We start from the raw sequence: 11,723 nt of genomic DNA on the forward strand, positions 1-11,723 counted from the left end.
TTACCACTTGAGGGATGAACATCTCAACGCTCTAAAAATATCCCTTACATAGTAATTCATCCTCCCAACACATATCGTGGCAATTGTAAAAAAAATAAAATTATAATAAAAGTAAAGCATGGGAAGAAAAGGAAAATGACAAACAAAAAAATTTTGAAACAATCTTGGGCTTCATCTTTGCATAGTTCAACGTAGCAATATACAAAAAATTGTCAAATGGACTCACATGGGTTCACAATCATGGATTAAATATGTCATGTGTAAAGTACTTGCATGTGAAAATCTAAATACTAGAATATAATGAGATCTACAATATAACATGGAATTGGTCTAAATATCTAATCTAGGATGAAAAGAAAAGAAAATAATCATAGAAATTATATTTAAAGTGTTATATGTGTGTGTGTGTGTGTGTGTGTGTGGTATATTCTATTCAATTTTAAAATATCAAACAACCATTTATAATATCATATATTTTTAATCATTTAGATAACTATACAAAGTCAAAAAATCAAGGACATAAATTACTAATATACAAATAACATTGTTCATATAACAAACATCAACATTTTAAAATATAATGTCCAATAAATATTCTTAATTTTTTTTTTTAAAAATGCATCAACAATAAAAAAACAAATAATTTGTATTATATAAATAGAACAAACCTTCCAAAAGGTGTGTTCAATGGAAGAATTACTTATGGTTTGGAGCTTCCACCAACCTAACTTATCTAACTAATATATAAACTTCATGACTTGTCCATTAGTGCTAATCAACTAGTGTCAACTATCAATGTAAATAAGAATCCTCTCAGTTTCTATCTATCAACACGTATAAGCATCCTCTTGATTTCTAACTATCAACACATACAAGCATCATCCCAATTTCTAATCCTAACCTTACATTTTGTGTGAGTGACATTTCCTAATATTGTGCATCTAATTCCTTGTGCCATTGCCTCCAACACTTTGAGATCCATTGCCTCTTCTTAACACTAATTCACATGATCATGTGTTTGAAATTCATCATCTACCAATGCATCTTTAACCTTTAACCATTTGTACTAAATGTAATATGAGAAAGATTTTGTACCTACAACCCTCAAATTTACCCCCAATCAAAGATAAATAGCTTAACCCTATACTTTTCTAACATTGCCAACATATATTAGAGGTATTAACCAGCCACTAAGTGTTGGAGAAAAAGTATGTCTTCATGATCAACTAGAGTGTGGTTTAATACCCCTGGCAAGTGTCACCTCTACCAAAACAATAAAATAAATAGAGACAAAGTGAAGTTAACTTATATGGGGTCAAGTAGTCGGTGATTGATTGAAGCATTGCTGCATTGTTTACTCTACAATGGTTGAAATGGTTGAGAGACATATTTCACAATTGCAGTGTGTATGGTGTTTCAACATTTGTGAAAAGAAAACATGACAATAATTATCTCCTTAATAGGAGGCTTCCTCTATGATCATTATCTCCTCATTAAGGTGTTCTAATGGTGGCTCTGTTCACATACTTTATATGATATCTTTTGGATTAGGTTCGAAGAAGCAGAACAATATGTAGAAGAAATAAAGCAACAGATCTCTTTCTTTGACTAATATTATATTTGCCTTATATTTACTACCCTACTCTTCTAATCAATATACTGATATTGAGAGAGGCTTCAACATCACATACTAATACTTGATTTACAAATAATTAAAGTTCACTTTCTTTTTTCAAACTTGATATTTTCCCTTTTTTAAATAAGAGAGAACAGTAATATTGCACATAACAAGATTTTAAATTTTACCTTTGAAAGTGAATAAACATGGCCTATTAAAAACTACACAAAAAATGTGAATAAAAAGTTTCATAACATAGTGCATTAGAATGATAAATAAACACTGAACTGAAAGAGCTTGGAAGCACTCCGTCTTAAAAAAATTCAATATTTTATCACAGTTTATACTTAATAAACTATTTAAATAGATAGCGTCCTTAAAGGAAGCCGAAATCAATATAGTGTTCCCAAACCAAAATAAAATACCTATTTTGTAAAGTTTCTTTAACAGTTCTGTGAAGATGAAACCGATTTTTCAGTTTTATATGCATGAGAAAGTAACTCACTGAATGATAATCTGTACTTAACTACCCCCACTTTCATCTGAGCTGCTATTCGAATGGCGCTCTCTATTGTCTGCACTCAACAAATTTTGGACTGATGACTGCACTTCCAAGTTTCCATATTCCCTGCCATGCACCATCTTCTCCAGCACTCCCTCCACCTCTCTCATTGTTGGCCTTTCCCCTGGATTTTCACTCGTGCACCTCACTCCTATTCCTATCATACTTACCAACCAATTTCTTCTATATTGCTCAGATGATGCCACTTCTTCCCCAGTAGTTTCCATATCTGCAACATTACTACTACTGCTTGACTCACCTACACTTCTTCGATCAACCAGCAGCTCTCTGTCCACCACTTCCTCCACTGCCTCTGGGAATGCTCTTCTCACCCATCTCGGCAATGTGTTGTCTCCACTAAACATTTCATCAGTGGGCCTCTTCTTAGTCATAATTTCGAGGATGAGTATCCCGAAGCTGTAAACATCTCCCTTCGTGCTCACTTGTCCTCCCAATCCATACTCTGTTAACATAAAAAAATGTCATTTTGTCATGGAGAAGACAAAGTTTTATATGAGGAAGAAACAAACTTGCCAAGACAAACACTTCAATTGTCAAAAAATGTGAAGTTTGGGTGTTTACCTGGAGCAAGGTAGCCTACTGTTCCCTTCAGTCTGGATGTGCTGCCAGTGCTACTTGCTGAAACAGGGGATGTCAACAGGCGAGAAATGCCGAAATCAGCCACATGGGCTGTCATGCTTTCATCAATTAACACATTTGAAGGCTTCAAGTCGCAGTGAACGACAGGGGGAGAACAATCGTGGTGTAAATATGCCATCCCGTGCGCAACATCAAGTGCAATATTCACTCTCATCTTCGAACTTAAGTTACACGGAGTTTCATCCATGTGGAGGTGTTGTTCTAGGCTCCCCTGTGACATGAATTCCATTATCAAAGCCCTGATATCTCCGGCAGAGGCAGAGAACAAGACTTTCACAAGATTGCGGTGCCTGATATTTCTCAATACCGTGCATTCCCTAACGAAATGCTTGTATGAATTTTGAGGGTCCTGATCGAATAACTTAACAGCCACTACCCTGTTATCAGACAAGAGCCCTTTGTAAACAGACCCAAAACTACCCTTGCCTAGTAAATTGGCGTCACTAAATCCTTGGGTTGCAGTGTAAAGTTCCTGGCTAGAAATTTGCATGAAACCTTCCCCCACCAAACTGTTTGTAAATTCGGTCCTCTTAATTATTCTGTGGAAAGCGTAAAAGGCCCCCAGAGTACAGCACAGTACAAAGAATGCGCTAATTGAAGCAACCAAGACAATGTTCTTATTTAATGCATCATGACTTTTGTCAAAGCTTGTGCAATTTGGTAAATTCAACCAGCCCGAGGCTGCACATAATGCCGGATTTGCCAAAAATGATGTTGCAGTTAGGTTTTTGAAAGCTCCTTGATTTGGAACTGATCCATTCAAGTTGTTGAATGAGAAATTTAAATGCCGGAGCATGGTGAGATTTGCAATAGAAAGTGGCACTGGCCCAGACAACTCATTGAAAGATATATCAATGCTTTCAAGGCTCTTAAGCTGCCCTATTGATTTAGGCACCCTACCCTCCAATTTATTTTCGGCCAAGTTTAGATATTGCAATGCCGAGCAACTGCCAATATCGCCGGGGATTGGTCCTGACAGTTCATTAGCTGAGATATCTATGGCTTGAATCTGTTGCATCTTTCCCAACGAAGGCAATCTTCCAGTTAATGAATTGTGTGAAAAATTGAGATCAAATGCCAAGGAATGGAGGCTTGAAATCTCCATAGGGATATTTCCCACGAGGCTATTGTATGAGAGGTCAATCCTCTCCAGGCGAAAACATTGCCCAATGGCATCCGGTATCCTTCCTGTGAGCTCGTTCTGACTCAAGTCAATACCCCTCAGCTGTTGCAGACCGCCCAAATTTGAAGGAATCATTTCAGAGATTTGATTTCGCTGAAGAAATAGATATTCCAGGTTTGATAGCATCATAACCTCCGATGGAATGGCTCCTTCCAATTTGTTGGAGCTTAAATCCAACTGCTGTATATTCTTCAGACGGCCTAATGCACTTGGAACCTGCCCAGATACTCTGTTATTACTGATAGTGAAACTGGTCAATCCGGTAAGGTTACCAATCTCTTCTGGTATACTACCAATGATGTTGTTGTAATCCAAGGACAACTGTGATAGCCCGGGAGAGAGGTTTCCTATGCCGCTAGACAAAGTCCCACTAAAATTGTTTTCAGCAAGACTCAGCACCTCAAGGATGGAGCAGTTAGAGAGTATACCTAATACACAAAATGTAGCACAGTGTCCATTTGACAGGCTATTAGATTCAAGGTAAAGTATCCGCAGAGCACTGAGCATTCCCAATTCTTGAGGCACCACACCGCTCAGCTGATTGTGCGCGATATCAAGAATTGAGAGCTGAGAACAATTTCCTAGAGACTTTGGGATTCGCCCACTAAATTGATTACCTCCCACCCGAAATTCTAGTAAGTTGGGGAGCTTCAGGCCAATATCTGCAGGAATGGTGCCTTCGAACCTATTTAGTGCCAGTTGAAGCCACTTCAATTCTGTACAGTTTAAAAGAAATGGAAAAATAACTCCCTCGAATCTGTTAACACCTAGTGAGAGAAAAATGAGTTCGGAAAAATTTCCTACAGATTCAGGGATTCTGCCGCTAAACTGATTGTACAATAATTCCAGATTTCGCAATTTGGGTAACTGATAGCCTATAGCCTGCGGAATTGTACCTTCAAACATGTTTCCCCCTAGCGACAATATCCGCAATTCAGTATAGTTCATGACAAAATCAATTGATCCTCCAATGCTATTATTAGTGAGGTACAGTTCTTGCAGTCGATTTAGTGAACCTAATTCTGGTGGAACGGTGCCATGCAAGGAATTGGAAGACAAATCCAGGGTTTCCAGTGATGAACAGTTCCCCAGTGCCATTGGAATGCTGCCTGTCAGAAAATTTTCATGAAACCAAATCTTCCTCGGTCTCCACAGTTTGCCAACCTCCATGGAGATGCTTCCGTTGAGTTTGGTGAAACGCAGAGACAGATATTGCAATGTGGTCAACGCTGTGAATATCTCGGATGGAATTGGTCCTTCAAGTGAATTGTCTGGCAAAGACAATACATGCAATTTTGTGCAGTTGCTCAATGAACTGGGGATAGTGCCTGTTAAAAGATTACGCCCAAGATCTAGTCTTTTGAGCGCACTGCAATTTGCTAGACCATGAGGGATTATACCACTCAATTTATTGGAGGAAACGTTGAGATTCTTCAGGTAATGCAAGGAACTCAACTCTGCTGGAATGTTTCCGCTCAACAGATTATTGTTTAATCGGAGCTCTACAAGATTTGTGCAGGCAGAGAGAGTATGGGGAATTGGACCTTGCAAGCTGTTCTCGTAGAGCCTAATGAACTGCAACTTTTGTAGCTTCCCAAGCTTATGGGGAATGTGGGCAGAGAAATAATTATGAGAGAGGTCGATCATCGTGAGAGAAGACAAATTGCCCATGTGAGGGGGTATTGTACCCAACAATCCCCTGTATTTGAGAACAAGACTCACCACCCTTTGATTTCCATTGCAAGTTATTCCAGTCCAGTTGCAAACATTGTTTCTATTTACCCAGTTGGACAAAGAATGAGTTGGATCCATTTTCACATAACTTTTTAATTCAAGCAGAGCTTCTGCATCAATCTGATTGGACGAAACTGTAACAGAGCTAAAAGAAGTAAAGATGAGTGCGATAATGAACTGACCTTTAGATTTCATGGATTTCATTTCTGAAAGCATTATTACTCCACCTGCAATTGCAAAATTGTCTATCTGTTCTGGGTACAGGTCTATTTTTCTTCAGTTTCCTATTCAGAGTTTTGAAATACTATATTATTTAAAAAGAAACTGATATTTATAACGTATGTGGAAATATAACAGGTCAACATATATGTGTCCACAGATTTCAAAGTTGAATATGACCACTATAAAATATTGTTCGATAGTCAATTTATTAAAGCCGCTTACAAATATTGTAAAATACGTGGTCAATTATTACGCAGAAGGCGTGTCATGTATAAAATGATTGGATTAACTTTTGAAATCAATGGTCAGGAGCCTTCAATAGGCAGTGCAAGACGATCAGATTGATCTGGACAGTCAGAATTTTCCAAAATTTCATTGGCTGAATGTTCCTCTACCATTGGTAGCTACAATTTCAGTTAAACTAGTCACGAGTGTTCTGCAATTTTCCATTTCTATCTTTATATCTATCCAGAAGAACTTGATCCAATGCTTAAATATCACACATTAAGATTTGATTTTAATTCTTGACCCCATTCCAATTAAGATTTGATTTTAACTCTTGACCCCATTCCTTAAATATCACACATTAAGACTTGATTTCTAAAGAAAAAATGTTAAATAGTCAAGTTGACTTATTATTTCAAGCTTAATTTCTTTCTTAATGTGCGACATTTAGGACTGGTCAGATTTGACAAACCTTCCAAAGTCATTTTACTACTACTCCATTGTACTCTTCTTGTGATCTCCTCGTTCACACCTATTGCTCGAGTAATCCATACATAATTTATCTGGTCTTCCATTGGATTTAATTTAATTTGTATGGAATAAGATTAGAGTTGCAAATCGGGCTGCAAGCTTTGGTTTTAACCATAGAGGAAACTCTGTAGTTAAGTGCGCTCAGGCTGGAGTAGTACTGGGATGGGTGACCTCCTGGGAAGTTCCGGTGCTTCACCCCTGTGAGCATCACTTAGAGCCAATGAGTGCTAAGTGTTCCATTTATTCTCATGAGAGATGGATTCAAGTTGAATCACTACTCATGAAACATGGGTCAATGAGTTTGACTCAAAATCACATAGTTAAATCCTGATAGCAATATCACAATTTGACTTGCTTTGGAAATTATCTCCTACTTATCAAAATTAGAATTGTTTTTAGTGAAATAATCTGTATGAAATAATTTTAGCAGTGTTGTCCATATTTGGGAGGGATTCGACAAGTCAAAGACTCTCGAAGGCCCTCAAGTAGCTAGGAAATATTATCAACAACTCGGAAGGAAATTAGATAAAATTCTTCACGACATTACAGCATCAGAAATAAAACACAGTTGTGCACGTCATCGGAGTTGAAGCATTTAAAGCATCTTTTACTGCACTAAAAGCCACAGAATGAAATGCCCCAACAAAAATATTAGGACAGTCCTCTTATTTCTGATTTCCCCTTTACTTCACCTACAAATTTATAGATTGCAGTGACGGCTTTGCTACCCATCTACACATTCACATACTAAAGTAGAGAAATATACATTGATCTATTGATTGATTGTTATTATGATTGCTCTGCCTTGGCCATTAAAACTTGGCATGAGTCGGAGGCAAAATTTATTTACTATTTGCAGCGTGTCACAGGAAGTCTACTGGTTCCTGTGGGTGTTCTTCTGCCTCTTCCATACCCTGTTATGCAAATTGAGATTGTCTGAAATGGTTGAAGAACCAAAAGCTTGGTTCTGTTGTTCATGTACCCTTTAAATGTGAATATTTTCTATTTGAGAAGCTTAAAGTGGAGATAGCTTTAGGATTAGAGGCCACTCTTCACCCATTTTTGTGGGTACTGCGTTCACCAAGATACTTAGATGAAGGATTGGATGAAGTTCAATACAGGGTTTCAGATTCAATGCCTCAAGGGTTTGAATGTAGAGCTGTAGAAAGAGGAACGATATTGAGTGGGTGATCTCCTCAGAAGGAGATTCTGTGTCATCCATTAACATGGGATTTAATTGGTTCATCGGTAGTGAAGGAATCTGAACTAATCAGCATATGTAATGAATACTATAAAGCTAGTATTTGCATATAATATATAACAGATACCAAAATCTATTTTTAACCTATGGAATGACTTCACTAAATAGATCTTTTGAAAGACATTAGTCATAGAGTACACCTTAAGTATTACTGAAGGCTTCATTACACCAGAACTAAAGTGGAGGATAAGGAAACCTTACCCTCATATTAGAAATGAAGAACAGGAACCACCATTAAAAAATCTTTGGTAGAAGGGTAAAGCTTCATCTTATTCTTAACTAAAGAGTACCAAGTCTCGAGTCTAATGATACAAATTACGAAGAGAGCTAGAATCAAAACATAGTACGGATTAAGCTTTAATTATGGAAATAATATCCACATTCTAGCACTAGTTTTCCCAAAGGAATGACAATGAACAATAGCATCATAAGGCATTGTTTCCTTGATCAACAATAGGTCAAGAAGAATCACCACTAGGAGAAGAAAGATCTACTACTAGATCCAACAAATAAAGATTCATAGTAGTAGTAGAGAAGTAAGCCATATGAGTGGATCAGAATGTAGAATTTGAAAATACCAATTGACACAAGTGAGAAAGGGAATCTTTAGAGAACTATATTAAGAGTTGCCTAATTTTTTCAAGCTTTTGTTTGGGAGTATGAATAAGTTTTATAATATCAAATATCAAACTCCTACTTAGGTACTTTCTAAATAAGTCTCTATCTTTTTTCCCTCCCCACCCTCATTAATCTCTCTATTTTTCCTCTTCCTAGCCTCCCTCTCCCACTCCTCCCCACTCCCCCCGCCCATCCCCTCCCCCACCCCCTTGACCCCACCCTTACATATCCCTCTCCTTCACCATGATTCAAAGGTTGTACTTTAATTTGTTATGAATTTATGTTTGTTGATTCTTAATCCTTTTGAAGCTTATATCATTTCTCTAATGGGACATTTGTTGCACAAACAACACTTAATTTATCTACCAATTGACATCGGGTACTACACAATTGTTTACCAAATATAGGGAACAAAATTCTAAATTGAATTTTCACATATCATCAGCATACCTGTTGCACACCAAGGTGCAATTCCTAGCCTTATAAAAATTAGAAAATAGAAATAGAAATGATGTCCATCAAGTTATGTATGGTATTATCAACTCTTTAAGTAGTTATCTTTTTTCTTCTACATTATTTTCAATTGAATCACTTTCTTGATAGTTATGTTAGCACTTTAGTTTGTTCGCAAAGATCATTTTATTTTCTTTGCTTGATTGAGAAATAAATGTTAATATTCATTTATTGTGGTCACAAGTGTTTATGGAAATACAATTAGTTGTTTATTGTCTATTACATTAAAAAAAATTTGTTGTTTAATTATAAGTTTGTTAGTGACCCAAACATGGTCATCTTGGAGTATAACAAATCACCCAAGTCAACTAATTAAGCCTTTATAGTCTATTGATCAATGCAAAAGTGAATAAACATATAGTTAAATCATTAGTAGTGTGAATGTAAGGTTGTAGGGTTATTTAGTTAACATATAATCTTGAGGTATGGTTACACGAATTTGTATTCTATAGTTCATAGCATAGTAAACACCATCGATAAGAAGGTTGAACAATAGGTTTGAAGGGGTTACTTTGAGATTTGGGTATTGGGTAAGTGCAAAAAGATGCAAGATCAAAAATAGGGTTTATCATGCCATGTTTTTCTTGAGCTTCAATAGAAATTGAAGATAGTCAAACTCAAAACTTCAAAATGTGTCAAGAACAAAAGTCATAGTCCTCTAAACCTAGTTTATAAACTAGTGATTTTTTTTAAATTGTGGAGTTTTAGGCCCATGAAAAAAGGGAAGTACCCGAAGTGAACCTAAGTTTGTAAAAGAACATAACACAGTACCTGGCATGCTCCCCCTTAAAAAATATTTTAAAAAATAATAATAATCACTCTAGTGAGAAACTAGGTAATACTACGTGGCTTATCCCAAATGTTTTGATAAATAAATAAATACAACTAAGGAAAGATCTCTCTCTCTCTCTCTCTCTCTCTCTCTCTCTCTCTCTCTCTCTCTCTCTCTCTCTCTCTCTCTCTCCCCTTATTTTAAGCTTTGGCTCATTCATAGTAATTAACATGTGGTTTTTCTTTTCTTTCTCCCTTCAAAAATATCTTGTGTCCTTGTGTTGGTCTTTGGAATACTCTTGCAAGCTTTGGTTTTTATGGTAATAATCTTCTTTAAAAATATCTCTTTGATTCTTTCCAGGAAAAGGAGGGGTAAAATTTTATTAAGACATAAAGGATTACAACAAGGAGAGCTCAACAAGGAGCTTTGCCCTGAGCAACAAGTTCATCAAATTCTTATGATAGCTCAAGGGGAAGTTGCCCCCTATCCATAATATTCTAGCCTGGAGTACGACCAAAAGCCCATTTGGCTAAACAATCAGCATCTCTATTCCATTCATGAAGAATGTAAGTAAACCTAATGAACTCAAGAGAGGTACAAAAGAGAAGAGTCTAATTAAAAATAGTGGCCAGTTGCCAACTAACATCCTCAAGCTTGTATGAGGAAAGCAAGTTCACCATCACTTGGGAGTTAGACTCATGACATCCCTACAAACAATATTGCTCCATAGCATATAAAATGGCCTAAGCCTCCATGAGATTGTTAATATGGTCACCCTTATGCACTGAGAAAAATAATTTAATGTATGTAGTCTCCTTTTAAGAGATTGAGAGAGTGAGAATGGTGAGGGGAGAGAGAGTGAGAATGGTAGGGGAGAGTGAAATAGAGTGGGGGAAAGGATAATGGTGGGGGTAGAGAGAGAGGGGGGGCATGGGGAGAGGTAGTAAGAGAGTTAGAAGGGTCAGGGAGGAGAGTGAGAAGGATAGAGATGAGAGAAAGAGGGAGGGGGAGATTAGAAGAGTAGGGGAAAAGAGAGAAATAAGGGTAGGTTGAGAGAGAGAGAGAGAGAGAGAGAGAGAGATTAGGACCGCTAGTTAGAACCCTTTAGAGTGTCTATATTTTCTTAAAATGGAATCAATTTCATTTAAGACCATTTATCCATCCTTAGTATGGTGAGGTACATTATGACATTTCTCTTGCATTTATTTACTTAACTCAAGGTCTTTCCTCTTTCAATCTTTCTCAAAACTCTATTTTAGCACCATTTTGTATGTATAGCTTTCTATTTACTACCTAAGCCACACAAATCATTCTCTAAATGTATCTTTTACCATTTCACCTTCATACATCACCCTTTTTCTCTATTCCCACAATGCTTCTTGGGTATGAAGCCCATCACCTCAAAGTCAAGAATGAGGTCATACCTTACTTGGGGCAAGGGGTGAGGTCATCCTTTACTTTGGGTAGGGGACTATTTTACCAAAGAAATTTGGGGCCTGATGCCAAATATTGCTTTTTCCAACTCTTGTGGTCTGGCCATTCTTAGTGTTTTTTCCAAAAACTACATAGAATAAGGTTTTCTCCCATCATTTGGCCATCCATTCCATATCCACAATCTATGTAATCTATCCATTCTCAAGCACTCAAACCCCACTCAAGGAGTTCTTAAGCAAGAAAGAAAGACATTCTTCATTTAATCATTCAAGACCTTAACCAATAGTCATGCATTCTTTCTCCTAAATCTAGCTTTATTGTGGAGGTTATCCATCAAGGGGAGATCTAATTCTACACAAGCATGCATCATTAAGGCATATTGCAAGAACT

At 36.9% G+C, this 11,723-nt stretch overlaps 1 protein-coding gene across 1 annotated transcript; it reads right to left on the bottom strand.

The window, feature by feature from the left end:
- Positions 1-1,901: 1,901 nt before the first annotated feature.
- Positions 1,902-5,983, bottom strand: LOC149565619 (uncharacterized). Its single transcript, XM_089817170.1, has 2 exons — positions 2,763-5,983; positions 1,902-2,643 (listed from the first exon to the last, which is right to left on the bottom strand). Exons 1-2 carry the CDS (start codon positions 5,971-5,973, stop codon positions 2,141-2,143), a joined length of 3,714 nt encoding a protein of 1,237 aa, XP_089673296.1. The 5' UTR covers positions 5,974-5,983; the 3' UTR covers positions 1,902-2,140.
- Positions 5,984-11,723: the final 5,740 nt, after the last annotated feature.

Source organism: Cupressus sempervirens, chromosome 3 (assembly GCF_028749045.1).
Source record: "Cupressus sempervirens isolate cs-2001-9-10 chromosome 3, ASM2874904v1, whole genome shotgun sequence".
Classification (NCBI taxonomy): domain Eukaryota; kingdom Viridiplantae; phylum Streptophyta; class Pinopsida; order Cupressales; family Cupressaceae; genus Cupressus; species Cupressus sempervirens.